The following is a 25,474-nucleotide window of genomic DNA, read 5'->3' on the forward strand; positions in this document are numbered from 1 at the left end:
AACATAACCCTATCGGAAACATAACCCTATCGGAAACATAACCCTATCGGAAACATAACCCTATCGGAAAAATAGTTCGAAAAGTCAAAGTATACCCGAAGATTTCTGCAACGAATATTAGCAATATTTTTTTAACAATATTTATTGAACATTTTATTGCAGAAATATCAAAGAATGTTTTGATATTCAGCTATTAACACGAACTGTTAAAAATGTTTGCAAGCCAGGCAGAGAGCTTAAGCTAAACAGGTAGGGGTTTCCGTGATTGCGTAAGGTTGTATAGCTGCCTCTTGTGTAGCCATTATTGACGAAGAAGTAAACCAATATATTTACAAAGAGATTTTCGAACAAAAGCTGCTCTCAAATGCTCAACAGTAAAACATTAAATCCTTTTTTTTTCCAACATAATAATAACCCCACGCACAAGATGACAAGATGGTTGTCAGAAAACATCAAAAATGTTTTTGAATGGTCGGCTAATTTTTTAATCATTTTTTTTTCTCGGATTATTTATTTTTTCTGGAGCATATTCACCTCAGGCCAAATACTATTTTTGCATCAAATTGACGCATAACAATGTAATCGTGACTAAAATCGTTCTATTTGTTAGCTGAAAAGTAATATAGCATAATGAAAATGTGATTACTTGATAATCAATGAAAGAAAAAAAAAAAAAAAAAAATTCATACAGCTTTTGATTTACAAAAAATAAATGTAAGACAATGTGACCAAAAACATTTTTTTTGCATTACAAGACCAATAGTTTGCTTTTTGACTTTAATTTTACTTGAGCATCCAGATTTTGAATTTGACATCCTATTCACGGAATTTGAGAGGATCTTGTTGAGAGAATTTTTGCACTGTTAAGAATAAGTCTGCTGTTAATTTTTTCAAAACTTGTTTATTGATGATTGCAGCCACATGTGTCATCTTTAGAACCAAAGAGAGGCTAAATTTTTTTCAAAACTTGTTTATTGCTGATTGCAGCACATGTGTCATCTTTAGAACTAAAGAGAGGCTAAATTTTTTTCAAAACTTGTTTATTGATGATTGCAGCCACATGTGTCATCTTTAGAACCAAAGAGAGGCTAAATTTTTTTCAAAACTTGTTTATTGCTGATTGCAGCACATGTGTCATCTTTAGAACCAAAGAGAGGCTAAATTTCATAGCATAAACAAAAAAGTTTTTGCTGAAAGTTTTGATCGAGAAAATGAAGAAGAAGAATGTAAGAAAAAACTTTTGGATAAAAAAAATTTTTGCTTTTGTGAAATGGAAATTGAAATGAGTTATTGGAAAATTATTAATGAGATAATTGGTTGTTAAAATTATACAAATGAATTGAAAAGTTTCATAAGATACAAACTCTTAATTTTTAATTTGTCAACAAGTGGATTTAAATCGTTGTTTTTGTCAAAAAAATTACTTAATTTGGTCAATTTTTGGGTTCAAAAATTTTAAACTATTACATATGCAAAATGGGAAAATACTAAATTAGTATTTCGGTATACTAAATGCATTTTTGATTATTTTCCTTGCACGTGAAAATCTGTAGTTCTGAATGCATCAAATGTTTTTCATCGAAAAAATGATCATACTATCTTCGGTTTAATTGCTAAGCTGTCAAAATCTAACAAATGTAAAGGCGAATAAAGTATTTTAATTATAGACAATCAATGGTATCCTACCTTAAAAAAGGCTTTTAGCTCTTGCGAATCCCAGAGAACTGTTGCTACAAATTCCTCTGTCACTTTTTCAACCTGTTGTTGAATAATAGATTCGCTATCAGCAGGTATCATTTCGCAAGGTGCTTCCGCTATCAGCAAGTGCTTCCGTGGTTACTTATTTTCCATGATTTACTCTGAGGCAGTTAAAGAAACTCCAAATCTCAGCACATTTTTCTCCATTCCTCTTTTATTAAGGAATGGAGAACTTCGCAAAATTAAGGAAACCTGATTACATTTTTGCACAAATAAAGTATATAGCTATACAACCATAAATGACAAAATATTTTTTGATGTAACGTCCTTTAGGTTTTACCATTCGCCTTAATCTCTTAGAAACCATATTTTACATGAAGCACGGATGGTTTCTACTGAAATTTTTCCCCAGCAATGCCTTAATTTAGCTTTCAGCGAGGATTTTGGTGACAGGATGAACATGAGTTGCTTTACAAAATACTCTAAGTAACAAAATCCATTGGATTCAAATCTATTGAAGAGGGAGACCATAAAATACTTTCACCATAATTCTGTCATTTTAACATCGCACCAATCTTGAATATCGTTTGATGAGGCTGAGTATTCTGTTTTTTTTTATTTGGGGTGGTTCTAACCTTTGGAAGAACAAATTCAGTTTTTCTGAGATTTTTTAAGATTTTATATGGCGTTTTTTCAAATTAGCTCTGAAACTGTCGAACTTATTCTTTCCATTGCGAACTATTTTTTGTAAATATTAAAAAGTGTCAAGTTTTATTTAAACACAAAAATATAAATTGAAATGCTGTAAGAGTTAAATAGCTAACTTTAAAAAATTGTCTACACTTGGTTTGATCACCTTGTACGAAAATTTATAGTGGATGAATAAATTTTTATATTACGTCTTTACTTTCCGACTGCGATTTCTATTCACCGAAATCGCATTGCACTCCTTCGGGGACGTTACTCTGTGACTAAAATTTCAACATATAATGATCCTATGCCATTATAATATTTATATTATATAGCCTACTGATAAATAAAAAAGGAGATATATAGCAAACAGAAAAATGACTCTTTTTCATTTTGGGAACTGCGTTGCTCTCAGCATTGGACCTCACTTATTGTTATATAAAAGCTCAGGCCTGTAAGTTAAGTTTATTGTACTATTCACTTTAACTTTCTATTTTATACATACAGCATCATTTTTTACTTGTGTAACACCAACATATCAGTTTAAATTTAACAAGACATTTTTTGACTTATTTAACATAGGTGTAAATAAAAATGGTATTAAGAACTGCATATCTTGTCAACAACTAACTTTAATTTTAGAGCTGATTATCACACCATATGGCACTTAGGAAAATCAATTTTAACATACATTGTTACACAAATGTGTAAGATGCTTATTCTTGCAACCTTTTTTCCTCTAAATGATAATGCGCCTCAGCAAGCTGACCTTCTTGGAGAATTCATGAAATCTACTATTGATCTCAGTGATTTACTTGGACTGCATTTACTTATGAATAAAATACCTGGAACTGGTGAATTGAAAGTTCTGGTATCAGGATTAGGTGAAAATAAATTTTTTCAATTATTATTTGTATTATATTAGATGTACTAACAGGTAATTTCAGATTACTTTATCATATTTTTCTCAGTTAGTTTGACCATATTTTAACAGCAAAATTTTTTAGGCACTGTTCATGCTTAAGAAATATGTTTTAACAATCATTTTTCTCATAGAATAAGCTAAGTTTGAGGTTTTATAGATATTATTTTGCTTAAAATCAGTCAGTCAAATACAAATTATTTAATTCAGGGATGGCCATGATATAACTAGTAGTATCAATAATTTCACATTATCAACAAATAATGAACTAATAGGTGATCTTTAGTTTAAAGTTTGTTGATGATGTCAAATACAGTAGTCAGATACAAGTCGTGCACTTTAATAAATTATAACCTCATAGGTTTGTAATTTGTTATTGTGTCAAGTTTAACTAGCTAAAGATGTTTTTAAGCTTGAATTTGCTCATATGCTTAGCCAACTCTGAATTAATCTGTTTGGCTAACAACAATATGGGCATGAAATTGAATTGTATGTTTTATATATACTAAAGATAGCCTAGAAATCAAAGTTGATTTAATAAAAGTGTATACTACAAACATACAAATTAGTTATACCTTTAACTTTTTAAAAATAAATTTGTGTCAAAAGAAAAATAACTACAGCTCTTTTTCAGGTGTTGTTAACTCTTTTTTTTTTTGAAACAGTATTTTTATTTTAGACAACCTTAAAATTTTTAAGAAAGAGCATAAATGAAAAACAGAAGAATACAAAATGCATTCGAAAACCAGAAAAAAGATAGAAAAATAGATATATGACATATTACTAAGACATTTTATTCTCATTTTTTCCAGTTTATATTTTATAGTAAAGTGGTTTCAAACATTCCAATCACTGATTGTATAGATACATTTAAAAAATGAAACATTTTATTTACCTAAAAAGTTTTTCATTATAAAATTTAAATCAATCTTTAAAATTTTGTGCAGAATTAAATTTCTTTTTTTAAATAAAAAGAATAAATCATTGAAAATTATCAAACAGTAAACTTTGATGTGCAAATAATTAGCAATTATTATGACTATACAAAAGACTAATGTGTGATTTACCATTTTAAAAATATTTAAAGATCAAGAATATATTAAATGTATAACAAATAGAGCATGTTTGATGTGAAAACAGTAATTAATTTGTTAAACTCAAGTCTTGTTGGTTTATACTGTCCCAATCAAACATGAGACCTAGCAAATTCATAATTGACATTAACTAGTTAGTGTAATCCTTCGTTTTCTATTTTTATTATTGCTATTAACAGATTTGTTTCCATCTTTAAACTCAACATAAAATTATCCACCGTGATTCACAGAACTCAAGTTCTTATATGTTATATCTTCACAAAAATATTGTGAAAAAAAAAAAAAGCTTGGCATGTGTCACTATTTAAAATATTTTGGAGGGAAATAATAGTCTGTATTTAGCATGTTTTAAATTAAACAAATGAAGACCTCAGTGGAAAAACCAGCATTGTCACATTTTTCTTATTTTGAGATAATCAATTTTTAAAGCTCAAAACGTTCTTTAAAATTTAATTTATACACTGCTTTTTAGTTTTATATATATATATATATATATATATATATATATATATATATATATATATATATATATATATAGATTAACTATATTTATATCAGATTATTTCTTAAAAAATAAAAAATAGATATTTTTTCAATGTTTTTTTCGGAAACTAAAGTTCATTATCAATGAATGGACATCACTGACTTTTTCCTTGGAATTTTTAAGTGGCGTAATTACTATTTTTAGCCCTTCTTTTTTGTTTAAAAACAAAACAATATCTTAAAAATGGGCTCTTAATGATGTAAGGGGCCTCAAAAGACAGTTGACCCTGCTGTTTCTTTAGCTAATTTTTTTTTGTTATCCTGCTGAAACGTCTATGGGAAGTTATTACATTTTGTTAACATCTATTGTGGAGCGATAGATTTTTTTTATCTAACAAAGTCAAACTAATTAAAACATAAATTTTAACACAAATTAATCAGAAACATTACTATACATGAAATTAATGAGACCAACATGAAATTAGTGAGAAACATAACCATAATTAAAATATATTTTTCTAATCAGTATCTGAATCTTCTGATACCGAATCTTGTGCTTCTGTGTTTGAAGTAACAAGATTATCAAAAAAACTGATTATCAGGTTTACATAGACGCTTCAGAACTTGTAAGTCATTATACTTGGCAGTACTTATTGGTAGAACTGAGGAATACATATTAAACTGATTGAGTGCAGTTTCTGTTTGACTATTTTGTCTACGTTTTACCAAAGCAGTATTTTCAATATTGCCATTCCAGTTGTTACAAAAGAGAAGCAGTGCAGGGTGTATATCTTGAATGACAGGTTCTCTGACTGGTCAAGTTTTTATTGGACATGCGCACTTATAATATTGCTTCAAGTAATCAGAAAATCTGAAAAAATTTACATTGAAAAAATTTACAACATTAAAAGGTGAAGGTTTTTTTCTGCAATTCTTAAGAATCTGACGCCAATCCTCAGGAATTTCAACATTAGCCTTTATATTAACATTTGCCATGTCACGATCGCATTCCATATAGGATTGACCTCGTATAGGAAATGACACTTTAATACATTTAAAACATTTTTGAAAGTGAACCATCCAATGCAAAAAATGAAACACAGTGTAATTTTTGTTTTGTCCTGCACATCCATCGCAAAAAAAATGTAATTCAAGGACTGTGTCAGAAAGATGATTAATGATAAAATGATAAAGCATAGAGCAAACATCATCAGCTCCCTTTTTTCCTGTTGTTTCATGGTATGTATAAAGAAATACCTCATCACTGGATAGGATGTATATATTAAATGAAAAAAATTTAAGCTGTCTTCGGTAATACACATCGTTAGTTGATTTATTAGGCAAGGGTAAATTCTTCTGAAAATCAAAAGCAATAGCTTCAAACGTGTCTGAGTTTTTTGCTCGTTTTTTTTCATCTGACTTTCTGTTATAAAATACAGCAGCTTTTTTTGTGTGAAAATCATGCTCTGTTTCAAGATCTTTTTTTTTTTTATTAAGTTTGATAATATCTTGACCAACTGCATTTAAAAGCTCTTGGTCAGTGTGTTTTATATTTACAATTAACTCATCACAAGCTAAACAAGTGTCTTTTCGTGGAAAGCCAAACCCATTACTAAATTTATTATTAAAAACTACTCTGTATGTTTCATATCCTAATTTAACAGTTGGGTAAGCATGTTTGAATAGTTCAAACATTTTAGAGACATTTAGATCTTCAGATAAGTAAATTTTTTTAGTTTTTCCAATAGCATAATGAGATGACCTTCCTCTGAAAGCAGATATATGTTTTTGGATAGCTTCACTGTCACTTTCAGTTATTTTGTGTGGCCAATTTTTATGCTTGCCTCTACCATCGATTGGAGGGCGACCTAAAAGAACAAAATGACATAATATTCATATACACAAATATATATATATATATATATATATATATATATATATATATATATATATATATATATATATATATATATATATATATATATATATATATATATATATATATATATATATAGTTTAGTTCATAACTTAAAATATTATAAATAACTTCTTTAACTATTTACTAACCAGTTGTAGCAACTGATTTCCTTATTGATTTGATCCTAGCTTTTGTAATTCCGAAAAAAGACATCATAGCTTTAATGCAGATTGGAACTTGGATAGCTGATTGTGCTCTTTGCACCCTTACACAATAAGAATATGAAAAATTGTGTAAGTAAGTTTTATCTGCATTCTGTCGTGGTCTTCTTCTGTTAATGTTTTGGATTTTTATTAGTGTGGATAAGTACACGTCCTGATTATTTTTAGATGAATATTCATTAAAGTTCTTAATTAGTTTGTTCCTTTCCTCACTGCTAATATTTTTAAAACATACAAGTCGAATACAATTACAGTCTGCCCCAATAATGTGGCTTGATAAATTGTGTATTTTTTTTCTATTTTTGGAATTAATATTAATCTTTCTTTTCCTTGATTTTTCTGTAACCACCGGACTCTCATTACAAGCCATTTTGATTTTTGTTTACTTTTTTCCGCAGCTTTTTTTTCAACCAATACTTGAGGTATTAAGGAATCACGTGGTTTTGTAAACTATAAAAACTTTGGACAACGCAGGTTATTCCAAATGTAACCCTTGACATCACCGATTGTTCCATTTGGTCATGTTTAGTTTTATCCTCTTTTTTAATGAGTAGACTAGTTTTTTCACTTGGTAATTAAAATAAAAGATGAAATAAGATATGCTTGCTTGAAAAATAATAGTTTCTCAAAAGTTTCAAAAATGTGACATTGCTGGTTTTTCCACTGAGGTCTTCAAATATATTCATATGAATTCTTATTATTAATACATTAAAATATTTGATGTGTTATTTAAGCTATAAATAAAAAAATCCAATAAAAAGTTCTTTTGATTCTATTTTTACTATAACTTGGTCATTTACTTTTTAAACTTGGTCATTTTTTTAACACTACATTTACAATTATTATGAGAATTGAGCCTAAAGCTTTTATATTAAAAATTACTTATTATTATTATTATTATTATTATTATTATTATTATTATTATTATTATTATTATTATTATTATTATTTTTATTATTATTATTATTATTAGTATTATTGTTATTATTGTTATTATTATTAGTATTAGTATTATTATTATTATTATTATTATTATTATTATTATTATTATTATTATTATTATTATTTTTATTATTATTATTATTATTAGTATTATTGTTATTATTGTTATTATTATTAGTATTAGTATTATTATTATTATTATTATTATTATTATTATTATTATTATTATTATTATTATTATTATTATTTATCATGTTACAGAGCTATGTTAATATCAGCATCATGATCAATTTTATGAATACATAAAAAATTTCTGAATGTTAAGTTTGTTTACTTCATTTTGAAATGAGCAATAGAAAATAAAGAAGTTATCGAATAGCTAGTATACTACCAAACATTTTGATAAGTATCCAGATTTTTTCAATCTTTGTCTTTCATCGCATTTTAACAATTATTCTGTAATAAGAAGAATAAAAGACATTTTTTCTTAAAAAGCAGGCCAGGGGAATTATTACTTTTACAAATAAATCGTCTTTCAACGCATCATTACAGAGTTAATTTTGAGTAGAAAAAGATTTTGACCAGTTTTAAGTACATTTGGAGCTTGTAATTTTTATGTTTGAAAGAAAATTTATTTCAGCAGATTTCAGTTTTTCAGCATATTGCAAGAAATTTTATGGAAAAGTCATAAAATGAAAAGATAAATAATTTCCTGTCTGAAAAAAGGTTTTAAAAAAATTTAGAAATGAGTTTATGAAATAAAAGTAAGTTAGCATATAGCTTAAAACATTTGAACTCAACATTTCGAAAAGGACACAAGTCCGTTAATTAAAACTTTTCAGGATCAACAAAAATATGTTTCTTATCAAAAAAGTCTACGGTGCTTACAAAACTTTTTTATTTCTTGATATTTCTTTGATTTTCTCTTTTATTTCTTGATATTCATTGTTTGTTAAAGTTGTTGGCCATGCAAAAACTTCTGTATAGAAGTTTTGATACTCTACTATTGAATATGGAATATATTTTTCTATTTTTTTCAAATCTGATATTTTTTTTTTCATTGATTGGCACTTTCCCAGCATATGCAGGAGTATTACTTGATGGTAAGGATGGCTTGGTACCCATCCTTTGTAAGAGCTGGAAATCATGACTGACTAAGCAATCTATGGATTCACGTGTTGTCACTAGACCAGGTGTGGTTTTAGAGAAGGTAAAATGTGACACTTTAGAAATACCAAAAGTTACTTTTTTGTCCTTGGGTATTCCTTTGCCATAGGAATCCACAGATAGCACTAGTTTCTTATAATGGTTCGGCCACCATTTTTTTATGTCAATAATATCTTCAGTTTTAAGCCTTCTTATTTCAAAGTTTCCGTTAGCCCCAGCTATAAGATTTTCATACTCAGTTGGTGTGTAAATCCTGTCATTTTTTCGAATATGTCTTTTCGCTGTCCCAAACATTCTATCATTTGGCAGGAATGAGTGACCTCGTTTGGGTATGTAATATTGGATCTCATTTATATTGCTACCTAGTTCAGCTACCAGTGATAAAAGAACCCGGACCATGGCATGATTCCGATTTTGGCCAGCACAACCATCTGAAAATAGGTGCAGTTCTTTGGCATCATTCCCAATATATTTTTTAATATAATCCAGTACAAAAGTACATACTTCATTGGGACCTTTGCTTGTCTTTTATGGATCTCAATATCTGCTTGATAGACTCTTTTTGCATTTTCATTAATGTGTGGATTTTTTAGTTTAATCTTTAACTCTTCACACAGTCCACAGACATCAATTTGCTTTCTACCAAATGATAAGCTAAAATTTTCCTGGAAGTATTTTAAGTAAAATTTATATTTAACAGGATAATCTGGATATTTTTGTTCATATGTGTGCATAATTTTCACATTGAGTTTTTCATCTAAATAATAAGATGATGCATCTTTATTATAGTAGTGCATATGTTTAACAGGAAATGACTCAATATGCTCTTGTATTTTAATTAATGTATCACCAGGCAATGCGTTGCTTCGTGATCCCTCAGATTTACCTCTGTGATCTATGGGCTGCTCATTTCTTTTTAAGAAAACACATAAACGTCTAACTTGTTTCATTGAAATTCCATGCATACTGCAAAAAGCTTTCTTGCACACTTTTTTTCTAACACCATTTATCTTACTGTGATAAATAAAGGTAAATTCTTTTTTCTTAGGTTCTTCAGATCTAGGACGTTTTCTCTGTATATCCTTTTTTTCAATTAATGACTGCAAATATGTGTCTAGGGCGTTTTTGCTATCAAATTTGTTAACAAACTGTATAGTACTTTTCATAGCATCTTCAGATATAAGCTCCATGCATTTTGAATTGCGTCTATAAACAAAGAAAACAATAAACATTATCTTGAGGTAATAATATAAGAACTATACTATTACCTTAAGGTAAACATTAACTGCTAATTATTGGTGGTAAAAAATCATGAGCCAATAAACAAAATAACAAGATAGGAAAACTAACCTGCAAGAAGCTCCTATATCTCTTGGTGGCACATCATTCCCTTTGTGGTTTTTATGAGCTTCTCCAGCAATTTTAGCTTTTTTTATTTTAGCATGTTTATATTTTTCACTGTTTGTTATACCAGACACTCTTTTTCTAGATTTATAAGCATTTTCGGCAAGCTCGCGATTCTCCATTTTTGTAACTGATAAAGTGATGTTACATTTGATAGTTGCGCTTCGTTTCACGTGAAAGCGGCATAAGTCCAGGACTGGTGCCATTTTCAAACAGACTCTAATTTTCATTTGCCTTAAAAGTTGACTTGTGGTATATGGCAATGCTCCTTTTTCAAATGAAATATGTAAAACACTTCAATAAATAAAATGGCTCAAAAAAGTGAAATTCAAAAAAAAATGTGACTTGTGCCCTTTTCGAAATGACGGGTTCATTTGTTTTGACACACATTAGTCTCAGAGGACACATTAAATAGACCACCTTAGCTACACCAAATTGGCTTATACAGATGAAGCATATTTATTTTTTACAGGATGGGCAAGCTCAGAGTTTTGTATGACAAAATTGTTACCGCTATGGTTTGGTGCTCGCGCAATAGAGTTTGATTGGGTTCATACTAGAAGTAGTTTGGATGCAAACATTAGTTTGGTATAAACTTCTTTTTGCCTAAATTTGCTATATGGGTTTTTTCTTTGAAATAGTTGCTTAAAAAAATGTAAAAAAAACATTTTTTGAATTTCTTAATTGGCTTTTTCTTTCTTTTTTTTTTTATTTTACAACAATTTTCTTTATATTCATTTATATATATTTTTTTCAGGTTTTACATTTGACTATTGCTGCTTTAATATGGCTTCGAGCACGCAAAGATCTCCAGAAAACATATATTCCGATTGTGATTATTTTGTTGCTGCTATGTTCTTATCGACCTTTTATTCTTGAGTGAGTTTGATAAGATTAATATGCATGTCTTGTGATATAAATTTTAATTTCTATTTTTGGATATTTATAACTCTTTCCTTTAGAATTGCCTCTCTCATGTTTGGTTTGAGTTCTTGGAGTCTATTATCCTTTAAAGCAGCATACACGTGTGGACTAGCTTTTGTAACGTTACAAATGTATGTTGGTCTGACAAAGAACCTTAATGTACACTAGCATCGCAAAAATGATTAAAGATTAAATCGAACGTTTGCTTCATCATAATGTTTTTAAAGTTACCATAGTCTATGATTATATGTCATTTTATTTGTGGTATTTACAGATGTAAAAAAAATGGTGCAATTTTGAGCAAGGCTCTTATTTAAGCAAATAGGTATGTAGCTCTAATTCTTAATGCGCTTCAACCAAATTTTGGAATATCTTTGAATCACGATTGGAAAACCTTTCTCAATGAAATCTGAGCTCTCAGTTTGTTTATTTAGTTGAACATCTTTTTCTATCAAAAAGCCACTTTCAAGTTTTCAACACGTCCGGTTGTAATTGCTGCTACTGATGCACCGGATATGGGTTTTTCTATCTACTGTTGGCCCTTTTATTATATTTAAAAAGTCATGTTCGAAGTCATGTTCTTAATGCGCTTCAACCAAATTTTGGAATACCTTTGAATCGCGATTGGAAAACCTTTCTCTCAATGAAATCTGAGCTCTCAGTTTGTTTATTTAGTTGAACATCTTTTTCTATCAAAAAGCCACTTTCAAGTTTTCAACACGTCCGGTTGTAATTTCTGCTACTGATGCACCGGATATGGGTTTTTCTATTTACTGTTGGCCCTTTTATTATATTTAAAAAGTCATGTTCGAAGCATCACTAATTGTTACTTATATGCAGGTAAAGTTAGAGGGGTGGAATAATTTTTTTTTGTTTGTTTATGTAACCTACATAGATAAAATTAAAATTTAATCCACAACTAAGTTAGTTCGCGCATGTTCTTCTTTCATCACGATCTCCGACATTACACTTAAACATTACACGTGGTCACCATTAAAAATATTTTCACCTAAAGTTTTGGATATCTCAATCATACAATACGAGTCTAACTTTTTTGAAAAGTAATTTTTTTTAATGATCTTTAGATAACTTAATGCGATTTTGCATTTGTATTTGATTTTCATACCATTGTCCACTTAGTACAAAAGTATAAACTTTGAAGATGGGCTTATAAGTAAGAATATACCGCTAGTACAAAAGTATAAACTTTGAAGATGGGCTTATAAGTAAGAATACACCGCTAAAAATAATTTTTTACTTGTAAAAAACACGTGGTTTTAGTGTTGTACACTTCCGGATCACTGACAATTACAAATCATTACGAATTTATAGAGAAAAAACCGTTTTGATTATTAAGAAAAAAGTTTTTCTCTTTAAGATAAATAATTTAAAGAGAAAAGGTGGGTGTGAGTTCCCGGGAACACCCTCTATTAACTACTTTAAATATGGAACTTGATTGCAACTAACGTCAATAGAACAAACTGTTTCTCTAAAATGTATTAGTCATGACAGCTTTTTGCTTTTTTTAATCAAATTCGTTGATAACTATTTACTTCCATAAAGGTGAGTATCTATCTAACCAAGTTTAGATAGATCCTCACCTTTTATGGGATTGTTCTAAACCTGGTTTATCTTCTGAGTGATATAAGTAAAATTGGAAAAATTTGTCTTTTCAAAAATGCTTTTTGTAAAGCATCTTTACAATTATTTTTTTGCAAGTATGTTGATTTAACACTATGCCTTTAACTGCCCAGTGTTGATTATTACAGCAGTAGCAGGAAAATGTAAGTATGATTTAGCGAGACAATATGTTAACATGACACTGATATTCATGAGAAAAATCCGCCACTCTATCCTTATATGGTGAAGATTTAGAACTAATGAAGATATTCAATTTTTTATAGGTAAGTGTATTTAAAGGGGCAACTTTAGTCTGCAAATATATATATATATATATATATATATATATATATATATATATATATATATATATATATATATATATATATATATATATATTCTTGATAAATTCTTAATTTAAAATGATAAGTAAAAAATATGTTCATAGCAACGCGTACAGCGACGAAGTGAATGTGTCTTGAATGTGTCAGTCAAAAACGATTTTCTTTACCCTGATCTCATAGATCGCCTAATATTAACACGCTAAACTTTTTTAGCGTAAACTGCATTATGGAAAATTATTTTAAAATGAGTTAAGAGGGATTTCATTATAATGCCAAATTTTACTAGCGTCATTCTATATTAACATATTTTTTCTGCAGATAAGATATGTACTTTCTATCCTTTTTTTTTATCCTCTGCACTCTTTTTTACATACCTTGAGGTATAAAAATCTACTTTATCTTTACTTTTAATGTGTACATTAGTTTGGATCGTCCGTAAAAAGAAATTTTTTAAGATATTTTAATAAGGCAGGTAAAAAATTGGCAACGACTTTCTTAGCCAACTTTACTGTTAATAAACATCAGCCGTATTGTTCTTTGATCAATTCGAAAGTTTTGTTCACCGACAGACACTTGGCGAGCCATACCACAATAACATTTAATGAACTCACGCTTGCATGTTACAACATCAAAAGCTACAATTATCTTTTTCTTTTTGCACTACCTTAGCTTTTCTTTATATTTTTGTTGTCCTTGTCGTGCTTTGAAGGTTTCAAAATTTTCATGTAAAAGTTTCTTGAAGGTTTAAACAGTTTCATGTAAAAGTTTCATAGTGAAAATGCAAGAGCTGTTAAATTCGACAATGAGATACTATCGGAATAATCCAAATCTTCTCAATCGCTCTTATCCAAATTTTCTCAATTGTTAATGAAAAAATTACAATATTCTCTGAAAACGTTGGTTCTATACACTGTAAAAAATGTCACGGCAAATTGTCTAATAAAATTGCCATGTCGCGAAGCCCGATTTAACGCGCGACATTAAGGAATTAAACTGTCACACGACTTTTAGATAATAAGTTTGGCGTGACATTTATAATTAAAGTAGTCACGCGACTTTTATCAATTAAATATGGCGTGACATTTAAATTTTTTATTTGTCACAGGAAATCTAAAACACTATTGGGTCGCATGTCACCAAGCCCGATTTAACGCGCCACATTAAGAGAAATTAAGTGAGGCGCGTTAAATCGGGCTTGGTGACATGCGACCCGATAGTGTTTTAGATGCGCCGTGACAAATAAAAAATTTAAATGTCACGCCATACTTAATTTTAAAAATCGCGAGACTAATTTAATTTACTAATGTCTCAACATAATAAATAAATTGAATTAATGGCACACTTTACATAAATAAAATGAATTAAAAGACCAAAAAAGTAATAGAAATTATATTTCATTTTTTTAAAAAGAAACCATCATCAAATATAAACATAAATATTTAATTTTGAAATTTCCTAATGTTTTTATTTGAAGAGTTGCACAGTTTCAAAATTTAAAGATACCACAACACTTTTCACAAGACTTTGCATTTTTTTAGCCAAAGCTTATTAGTACAAGCAAATGGTATTTGCAAGACATAATGCTGCAACAGTCCCGAAACTCCTCCAAACGATCTTGGGTACGAGAGGTCCATGATATAATAGTACGCGATAAGTTGAAGCACATGTAGTGAATCATTATGCCGATGACTCATTGCTATTACTTTCCCTTTGTCAACAATTGTTACGTTTTCTCCTAAAAAAAGTTGCGGCCCAGGAAAAGAAACTTTCTGCAGCCTAAAAATTTTTTAAAAAGAAAATTAAGTTACCTTAATAACATACATTACAAAAAGCAATATCAAATTAAAAATAAAAAAAGAAACAACTTTTCGTTAAACTTACACTAGCAATAACAATTGGACACAACACCCCTCTTCTGGTAGTGTTCTTATGAAATTGTATTAGGGCAGATGGAATATCTATACCGGGATACAACTTTTGAACAACTTGCAATAGCCTATCTAATGCTGCTTCTTTGGTAACTATGTTCATTCTTTCAAATTCGTCCATGATCTAAAAAAGTTGCAACCACATAAAGAACATTTTGTTAAAAGTGCACAAAACACAAATTTATTAAAGAAATGAAAAACTCTTCATACTCATAAAATTTTCTGAAAAAAAATTTTAATGTTAAATCTTCCATTTCATAAAAAATCGCCCTTTAAACAAAAGTTTAAAGAAAAAAGTAAACCAATTGAATGAAAATAATAAATCAAATTTTAAAGGTTCATACTAGTTTTATTCATGAAACACATATTATAATAAATCATATTAATAAAAAAAATATTTGTGCTTTGGTCACATATTCACAATTGAAAGTTCAAACTAACTCCGATCTCCCCCATAGGGGATGGGAGGGACGGCATATATATATATATATATATATATATATATATATATATATATATATATATATATATATATATATATATATATATATATACACAGTGGTGGCCAAAAGTCTTGGAACAACATATTTTATGTTATGATAAATTTTATACTAAAAATATTAGATACTTAGAATATAATAACTTAGAATATAAATACTTAGAACTTATTTATTTTTTTATTTATTTTACTGTTATCGTTTATTATTTTTAGTATAAAAATTTATCAGAACATAAAATATGTTGTTCCAAGACTTTTGGCCACCACTGTATATATATATATATATATATATATATATATATATATATATATATATATATATATATATATATATATATATATATATATATATGGGTTCATGTGTTCATATTGATTTTGATAAATTTTTCGAATTGCACCCTTTTAACAAAAAGCGAATCATATATCCATATTATAGTCAATGTGTCATTAATATAAGTACTATTTGCTTACAATTTCTGGATGGAACAGGTGCTCTTTGTGTTCTGAATATGGCAAAGAACAGTGCATATTCCTAACTAAACGACGTATGTGATCAATATCAGGAACTTTTTGTACCAAAGCAAACTAACATGCAAAAAAATTGGATTATTTTGAAATTAAACCTTATTAAATTCTTACTGTATATTTTAGGTAAATTTTAATTAAAAAAATATTGATAAAAAACATTTCTTTTGAAAAAGGTTTTATGGGTATCACCTGCATATCTTCATCAAATGAGCTATCATTTATTCCTGAAACGTTATTCTGTTAGCATTTTTTACATCTATCAAACTTTTTAAACGACGCTTGCGTCGCTTCCGAATTACATTCGACACAGGTTTTACAACTCCACCCTGAAAAACAAAATTTATTATTTGAATATTATCTAGCTTTGTGTAACAAATGGATGTGTTACATACACCTGAACATTAAAAAAATAATTATTATTTTACCTTTATTTGGAGTAATAACCTATGTTGTGCTTAATTAAACATCTAATAGAATTAATGCTGTGAACTATTTATTGGTTTTTATAATTTATTTTTGTGTGAATTATTTCACCGATGTGTTAATGAAAATTTTAAAATAGGATAATAATATATAAGTGGTATAACTCAAACTTACTGCACCCTCTTCTCCAAAAGTACAGTCTGGAAAAGACTGTTCAAAAGTACAATAACACGATGATAATATTTTTTTCTTAATGAAGGCGTTCCCTCGGGAAGACACCCTTCAAGGTGATGTGCCAATTCATTACAGATATCTTTTAAAGTGTGTTTACGGCAAGGCACCAAACCGTTTAAATAACTGCTGCATTCCATTGAAAAGATAGGTAACTAATAATAAAAATATATATAAATATATAAACAGAATACACATTTCTAATGCTTAGATGACATTTTAGCAAGTATATATTCTACATGCATTTAAACGCTTATATATAAATGAACAAAATAACTAAACCACAAGTTTTTCTTTGTAAAAATAGCAACTAATATACAAAATATATTCATATACAAAATATTCGTTGTAACTAAGAAAGTTTGAGACAATGTTTTGACCTAGGCACAACTAATATTGTGCCGTCTACAGTAAATTTTGTCAATGGCCACGGAATTTGGAGATTTTCTAAAGTAATTGATTTAAATATATTAGTACTTCTAACATGAAAAGCAAGTTTATGAGGTATATAGCTGTTAATTGTCATGATACAAACTTTTACGCAATTAGATTGAAGGTCAGTGATCTTGTAAAGTTGATAAGAATCATTAACTGTTGAAATAATATCACCAACTTGGTATACAATTGAACCAATCACAATTCTTTTTTTAAAATGTTGAGTTTTGGCCGTAAAAGGATAAGGAATCAGTTGACCATTATCATCAAGGAAGTTTGAAATTGTGTTCCACCGAAGATGTTGACAAACTGATTTGGCAATGTTTTTAAAGTTGTACCAACGTACACTTTTTACTTTGTTGTGCTTTGCTTCAAAAGTCATGCAAAATTGATTTTTTAGTGGACCAAATCGATGCATTTGTCCAACAAAATGAAGTAAAAAATGGTGTTTTGGTATCAGATTATTTGGCCACAGTAAAGCAAATGATTTGTTATGCTTTTCAATAAGAGTTTGTAAATCCAAAACAGTTCTATATGTAGTTATCAGTGACAAAGTAAGTTGAAGAATTTCCAAAAGATCAAGAAAATTAATGTAATGAGGATCATTGGAATCGCTGTATTGTCCAATAAAAAGCGAAATGATAAGAGCAAGAATCAAAATTTGAGCAGATGTTTGAGAGCCTGAAATATCAAAGGAAGTTGGACAAATATTAGACTTATCTCTGGCTTCAGAGTATGAATAAGGAAGCTGGATAATAAAACTATTAAGTGCAGCTAATGAGTATATATGTTTTTCACAAATATGTAATTGCAGCAGAAGACATAGTTCATGGGGCACTAGTCCTTCTAGTAAAATGTGCATGGGATCATGTGGTGTGTTTTCAATAATATCAAAAGCGGTGATTAATAAAAGTGCACTCTCATAATTTATGCCATAAAATCTTGACCAATAGAGTTTAGCTTTTTTACTTGCCACACTCTTAAGATCTAAGATATGGTGTTAAGATTGACTGTTGCTGGTGGTTTGCTTGAGTACATACATACACATGTCTTCTTTGTAAATTGATGACATTTGTATATTTGTGGTGAGACATGTATGACAACATCTAAATACATTTGGTGCAAAGCTGGTTTTAAACCCACAAATATGATTTGAAGCTAATGTATCTCCCAAATATATAACAAATTTTAAAAATAGTTTTACACAACCAATTGTTGAATTAAAAGTCACACCATTTTTCAAGAGATTACAGGAAGTAATAAAATTTTCTAAGTACTGAAAATAAGCCCTTTTTTTATTAGGCTTAAATAACTTTACAGGAACAACTGCAAGTGGAAAAACTGATATTAACATAGAACGCATATATGATGGCAAGGAATGAAATTGAACATAGAAAATTGTTAGTTTATGAAATTTTCTGTGTTTTCCAATAGGGTTAGCTAATTCTATATCGTCACAATATAAGCTTAGAGAAAATTCTAATGGCTTGTGGGTAGAGAAATCCGTTCGATAATTTCCTTCAGCATCTTTCCTACTTAAAAGTTGTACAAACTCATCAATTTGCAAAAGGAAACTAATAATACCAAATAGTGAAAAATAGTAACCTTTGCCACCACCAAATAAAACTTCATTTATTTTCAAAATGTCAAACAAATCATTTAACAATTTTTCTCTTCGATACTTATTACTAAGGATATCCACTTGTGTAAAATACTTGTCAAAAGTATGAAAATGCTCTTTCTTTATCTTGGAGTCTATTCTTATGGTCTGAAAAAGTACAACTGTATTTTCTACTTTTTTGCAAAGGTGCCTTAAAATTCCTCTTGATGATTTAAAAGATCCATTACAAACTTTACAGAAAATTTTACAAAGTGAACTCATACCTAAATGTCTATCCATACGAACATTATTTACAGACTTAAAACCACAACAACATACCTTTACTCCAATTTCTAGAGAGAGTGAAGACTGTACAGGAGCTTGGATATTCATACTCTGTGGATGAAAAAAAAAGGAGATTGTGGTGAGCAACTACTTGTACAAGGATCATCCCCCAAACATTTTTGGCTATTAACTGGGATTGAATTCAACATTTCCATAAATCTAGGTTTGTATGGTTTTCTTTGCAATAGTAGGTCTGATTTTGAAAAAGATGAAATAGAATTAATATATCAAATATAAGACAAAAAAAGAACATATTGACTTAATTCATAAGAAAAACAAAGAATATAAAAAAATATAACAAATTAACATGGTTATATATATGTGTGTAATTTTACCAATAGCCTTGACAACAATTTCACATGGATTAGGAAGAGCCACTAACATCTCATCTTCTAAGACCATATCAGAAAACATTAAATCAAATTGGTCTGAAGATAGATTTATCTTTGAGGACACTACAACAAAATACTATTTTCGTATATTTTAAGCATACATTGGTTAAACTATGACAATTCTATTAACTAAGTTAAACTACACAACATTAGATAGTGGTATTGTTAGGCATAGAATACAATATTAGTATAAAAATTGTAATTAGATTATCTAATAGATATTATTTTACAAATTGTACTTTAAGCACATTTTATAAGTTTACTTTACAAACTTTTACAATTTTACTTTGTCACAGTTGTGACTATTGTCACACATTTTGAAAATATTATATTGAAAGTGAAATTAATATTATAAAATTAAAAAAACATGTTTGCAACAGTAACAATGTATATCTAAAAGTATTATCATTGTAACTATTATTATTGGGTCTTGACTTGATTAGTTTAAACTACTTGTGAATAACCTTGTCTGTAAAAAAAGTTTAACAGAAAACAATTGATCCAATGATTGATTTAAAATGCAGCTGTGTTTTCAATCAATTCATTTCTGTCAATTGTAAATGTAAAATTATGAAAACTGTAAAGTTTACTGATTAGTTTTAGATAATCTTAAATAAAAATAAAATACTAAACCTGTAATAAATTTATCAGAACAAACTCTAGAATAATTTATATAGAAATTCATCTTTTCAGATTTTATTTCAATAAACCATTTACTTTTAGCGCAATAAGAGTAAACATTTTAGTGCAACAAAAAATTTCGTATTTGTTTGTTATTTGAACCCTCATGACTTATTAAAAATTCTATTTCTGTAAAAGCTTGTGAGGCCAGGTCGGAACACTGACACTATATAACACAAATAGTCTGATAAAGTAATTTAAACAATAATAATAATTGTAAATAATCGATTGGCAGTCCAATTGCGAATAATAGCAATTTACACAATGGAATTGTGTAAAGATAATCATTATCATAGTGTATAACATGGTAAAATGAGCTTTAAATACTGAGTATTGTATTAAGAATAGCGATTATAAATTAAGAATAGGTATTCTTAATGCATCATTGAAAATACTTATATCAGATGTATTATTAACTCATTTTAATAACATAAGTTATGACAATTTATGTAGAGTGTATTTTTAGCTAGTTTTTTAAACATTGTATTAATGGTGATATAATAAAAAATACAACTCGTTGCAAGGAAATATTTACCTTTAGATTTAAGCGTGAACAAATTATCATCTACAGCCAAAACCACTGGCATAATATTGATAAATATGAAATTTTAATTATTTTAGACATTTTAGTCACAGAATTACCACGAAAAATTAATTGGTGTGATATTTCTTTTTTTCGCTGCGGACAGTTGTATGTTTTATTAGTCACGCGACATTTAGCCCGTGGCGCGAAATTTATTAGTATGACGTGACATTTAAACAGTTATACTCTCCTTGACATTTATAATTGCTTGTAAATTGTAATAAATCGCGCGACTTAGAGCATTTCTTTGTTAAGATTAAAAAGTGGCGTGAAATTTGAACACTTTGATGGGACATTTAAGAACTTGGCGTGACATTTTTTACAGTGTAGTGCTGCATTGAATTTTTAGCTTATTTTTTATTCCACACACAAAACTTCAAAATGTCACCATAAGTTGGCAAGACATTGTATGAAAGTTCACCAGGCGAACCAAACACAAAAAACAAAAACAAAAACAAAAAAACAAAACAAAAGCTTTTGATGTTTTCTTGATCTTAAAATTCACGGTAAGATAGATTCTTTAATTTGAAAGACATTCCATAAATTTGTGAGTGGGCTTTTAGTTATTAGTTTAGCAATAAAAATTCTTATTCTGACTTGAATATGGTTTATAAAAATGAAATTTTATTTAACTTCAACGTAAGTCATTCATAAAACTAGCAAAAATTTGCCCTGACTTCAACCAAGAGTTGAAAAAAACAAAAATATTTTCCAAATGCAATAAGGAGAGTTGAAACTTCTGAGCGGTATACAAGAAGCAAACTTGCAATGAAATCATAGTCAAAAAATAAGGAGAGTTGAAACTTCTGAGCGGTATACAAGAAGCAAACTTGCAATGAAATCATTTTTAAAGTCAAAAAACGCGGATTTTTTAAATAGCCTACTTTTCTAAATGTTTGAAGATTCAAAGTTTCATACAGAAAGAACTTGGGAAGAGGTTGGTGCAGGTAGATTCTAATATTATCTCGATAGTTATGGCTGCATCTGAAATTTTCATTACGAAAAACTTTAATAATATTTTGAATCATAATAAAACCTGAGTACCTGAAGAGGAATATTTTAAAATCAAGACGTGAGATGATTCTAAGTACATTTTTTATTTTCCGATAGTAATACAGTAATATAAATGTTATGGCCCAGACCTCCTATGTTGAGTCGAATTAACATTAGCTATTATTTGGTTTCTCATGCAGTTGCTATTAACTATTAATTTTACGTGGGGTTCTGGTAATTACAATAATTATAATCAATTATAAATTGTAATAAGTAACCATATTAATTATAAGAAATACTAGGTACACTGGGTGAATAAAAGTTAAAACGGGTAATGGGCAAATGGGCAAATATGTAAATGACAACAATGTTGTTACACATGTCTTAAAGTTGTTCACCAACTTTAACTTCATTTACTACAACTCGAAAATAGTATTATTAGTGTATACTTCTAATGATTATTAATATTTGATACAGCATACATTATACCGTATTATAATTATTCATTGGAGTTAACTACATGTCCTCTTAAAGCTAATCAAACGAATCCTCCTGATATCTTCGAGTCGTAATTTTTTTACTAAAATCAAATACTTGAGATAAAATTTTTGTTCGAAATAAAAATGCAATTTTGACAAAATGGAATAGGCGAGAGTGTCGTACCTTGGGACAGTTATACCATGGGACAAACTGAAATGCTATGCCATCTGTGTGCTGCCAGACCAGACTAATCTTTCTTAATTTTTCATCTGGCCGCTAGGAGTCAGTGTAGAGTGACTTCAGCTTCCACGAAAATTATTGTTCAGCTTCCAAGAAAATCACTGAAAAGTGATTTTCATGTAAGCTGAACGATAAAAGAAAAAATCTGTTATTGGTAAGTAAATATTCGATGTTTCCTTGTTTTATTTTTCTACTTTTGTTTCTTTAATCTGCGTTAAAAATTATAACATTGTATTAAACTTTGAAATGTGCTTTTTCTTATTTGATCAATCTGTTCAAATCTAAAGTTAGGATTGTTGCATTTTGTGCAAATGTAATAATTTAATTACCAATGAATATAGTGTTTAATTTAGCATCAAACTTCATAAGTATGCTAATTTCTTTTGTTTTTACTTTTTTATTTTTTTTCCTTTTTAGAACAATATCTTGCAGCAGGGAAAAAAAAGACTCAAAAAAAAAAGGACAAAAGAAGATCGATTGCTAATAAGAAATTCTTTTCTTTTTTTTTTTGTGTACAAAGAACACAAAAATAATCCCAGGAAGAAAAACAAAGAAGAAGCTGTAGACGGCTCCAGTTCTGAGAATGAGCAAATGTGTTTTTCATCTAGTGAAGAAAACTTTGTTTATGCAAAAATTAACATAAGGTTTTGGAAAAATAAATGGATATATCCTCAGAGGATAAGATTTAGTGTGGTGAAAAAAAGTCAAATTATTATGTTTTAGTTAAACTGTGTGTTAATAAAACACGGCCTTCTTCCTGCTTAAATTGAAAAAAAGCCAGCTTAAAAAACGTGTATTCCGTTAGATGGAGAAACTTTCTCAACATATTTTAATTATTGCGTTATGAATTTTAAGCAAGTAAATCCAGCATAGGATGAAAACTTCAGCGTTGATATTCAATTAAATGATATTCAATACTTAAAACTGGAAGAAATACTTTCCTATAAAGAACTAAATTTCCCTATGAAATGGATGAAAAAGTGGTAATATGTAAGTTACCTTCAACATCAAATTCAGGGACTTTTGAGCGTCTAAATCATGTAATGGAATTCCCCGTTGATTTAAATCCATATGAAATGGAGCAATCTTTTAGTAAAATAAAACTTTTCTTAGGTTGCTATTGAAGAGATACTAATAAAACGCATGAGCAGCCATATTTCGGAAATGTTAAAAATAGGGTTCGTTATCGAAATTGCAAATTTCGAAAATTTTTGATTAAAACGGTATCGAAATACTACTTTTTTTTTCGAAATCTATAAAAACTTATGAAAATAATTTAACTAGCCAAAATAATTTCGGAAATAAAAAAAGAATTTCGAAATGTGAAATTAATTTCGAAATAAAAAATTGCACTTCGAAAACTGAAATTAATTTCAAAAGAAAAAACAGAATTTCGAAATGTGAAATTAAATTCCAAAGAAAAAAAATAGTGTATTTCGAAAACTGATATTAATTTCGAAAGAAAAAACAGAATTTCGAAATGTGAAATTAATTTCCAAAGAAAAAAAAAGAATTTTGAAAAGTGAAATTAATTACAAGAAGAAAAAAAAAAGTATTTTGGAAAGTTAAATTTATTCCAAAAAATAATTTTAATGCCTTATATTTTATTTGCATAATAATATTAAAATAACCTGGTGCCTAAATAATTTACCACGGGGTGTTTCGGCAAGTAGACCTTTTATTATATATATATACATATATATGTATATATGGCAAAATAATTCTATCTTGGCAAATTTAAGGTGGCACACAACTGAAAACAAGTTGTTTTTTTTAAGTAATCAAAATTATGATTTTTTTTTTTTTTTGATGAGAATAAATTTATATTAAAATAAAATAAAAAACAGCTATTTTTTTTTTTTTAATTTTACTATCCATAATGGCCAAAAATGTGTTGTAAAACACGTGTTTTTAGTAAATCTTCAAAACCTAATAACTTGATTTTGCCTCAACAACTCGAACTAAAATTTTGAGTTATGTAACAAAAAGATTGCTTAAGTATAAATAAAGTTGTTTGAAATCGTTGTAAATCTCATCTAAATAATCCCAAGAGAGTAATTAGCCATTTACGTTGCAACAATGATTTCATATACGTGCGTTACAGGCCTTAAAGGAATTGCATATTATAACTTTTAAATATCATAATTATATCATTTAGGAAAAGCGCACGAACTTTAATGCAAATTCTAAATCTAAAGTTTAAACTTACATTATGCAAATTTAAAATTAAAAAGTGTTTAAACTGCTGTTGTTATTGACTTAGACTAAATCGACTAAAAGTCGAAATTAGTCGGCTTTGAAAAATCTAAGAGTCGATGTAATCGACTTTGGATTTTCCACTAATCGACTAAAAGTCGATTTAGTTGTATAATAGTACTTATACATGTATTTCTAATATCTTTTTATTTGATTGAACATTGTAAATTTTTTAAATTTTATTTTGTTAACAAAAGCAAATATGATTGTTGAATAGAATGCAGTTTTTTCAGAGCCGGAATAAAATATTTACCCCCCTTCCTTTCATATTAAATTAGAAATTAAAATATAGTATCTCCCTCCATCATATTAATTGCTGAATGAAGATGCTTTTAAGCATCTTCATTCAATAAATAATAAGTAAAAATATGTATAGTAAAAATTTAAAAAATTCTACGTTCAAAATTTACATTTTAAATTGTAAACAAAAACA

The 25,474-nt window shown here is 28.3% G+C and overlaps 2 protein-coding genes and 3 pseudogenes across 4 annotated transcripts; 1 reads left to right on the plus strand and 4 right to left on the minus strand.

Annotated features, from left to right (window-relative positions):
- Window positions 1–2,597: 2,597 nt before the first annotated feature.
- LOC149881567 (BOS complex subunit TMEM147-like) lies at window positions 2,598–11,763 on the plus strand. The gene is made up of 5 exons (XM_090067203.1): window positions 2,598–2,842; window positions 3,031–3,272; window positions 11,012–11,127; window positions 11,297–11,418; window positions 11,502–11,763. The coding sequence occupies exons 1-5, from the start codon at window positions 2,766–2,768 to the stop codon at window positions 11,629–11,631; spliced, it is 687 nt and encodes a 228-aa protein (XP_089923329.1). The 5' UTR covers window positions 2,598–2,765; the 3' UTR covers window positions 11,632–11,763.
- LOC149881568 (uncharacterized) lies at window positions 5,406–7,396 on the minus strand (annotated as a pseudogene). Its single transcript, XR_016445122.1, has 2 exons — window positions 6,955–7,396; window positions 5,406–6,755 (listed from the first exon to the last, which is right to left on the minus strand). The product of XR_016445122.1 is annotated as an uncharacterized LOC149881568 (transcript).
- Window positions 8,638–10,872, minus strand: LOC149881569 (uncharacterized). The gene has a single exon (XM_090067202.1). The coding sequence runs from the start codon at window positions 10,365–10,367 to the stop codon at window positions 9,507–9,509; it is 861 nt and encodes a 286-aa protein (XP_089923328.1). The 5' UTR covers window positions 10,368–10,872; the 3' UTR covers window positions 8,638–9,506.
- A 3,550-nt stretch (window positions 11,764–15,313) lies between the features above and the next one.
- Window positions 15,314–21,114, minus strand: LOC149881570 (uncharacterized; annotated as a pseudogene). Its single transcript, XR_016445173.1, has 7 exons — window positions 21,025–21,114; window positions 19,752–19,871; window positions 19,411–19,609; window positions 16,980–17,191; window positions 16,572–16,708; window positions 16,326–16,439; window positions 15,314–15,479 (listed from the first exon to the last, which is right to left on the minus strand). The product of XR_016445173.1 is annotated as an uncharacterized LOC149881570 (transcript).
- On the minus strand, window positions 17,223–19,404 carry LOC149881571 (uncharacterized; annotated as a pseudogene).
- Window positions 21,115–25,474: the final 4,360 nt, after the last annotated feature.

Source organism: Hydra viridissima, unplaced genomic scaffold (assembly GCF_058129835.1).
Source record: "Hydra viridissima isolate aposymbiotic clone 2 unplaced genomic scaffold, HvirCarnegie_v1 scaffold_11, whole genome shotgun sequence".
NCBI classification, from domain to species: domain Eukaryota; kingdom Metazoa; phylum Cnidaria; class Hydrozoa; order Anthoathecata; family Hydridae; genus Hydra; species Hydra viridissima.

Bases quoted from the DNA above. Each gene is read 5' to 3' on its own strand.
- LOC149881569 (XM_090067202.1), bottom strand. From the start codon at position 10,367: ATGTTTATTGTTTTCTTTGTTTATAGACGCAATTCAAAATGCATGGAG.
- LOC149881567 (XM_090067203.1), top strand. From the start codon at position 2,766: ATGACTCTTTTTCATTTTGGGAACTGCGTTGCTCTCAGCATTGGACCT. The intron at 3,273-11,011 runs GTGAAAATAAAT...TATTTTTTACAG, and splicing joins AGTTCTGGTATCAGGATTAG to GATGGGCAAGCTCAGAGTTT. The intron at 11,128-11,296 runs GTATAAACTTCT...TATTTTTTTCAG, and splicing joins TGGATGCAAACATTAGTTTG to GTTTTACATTTGACTATTGC.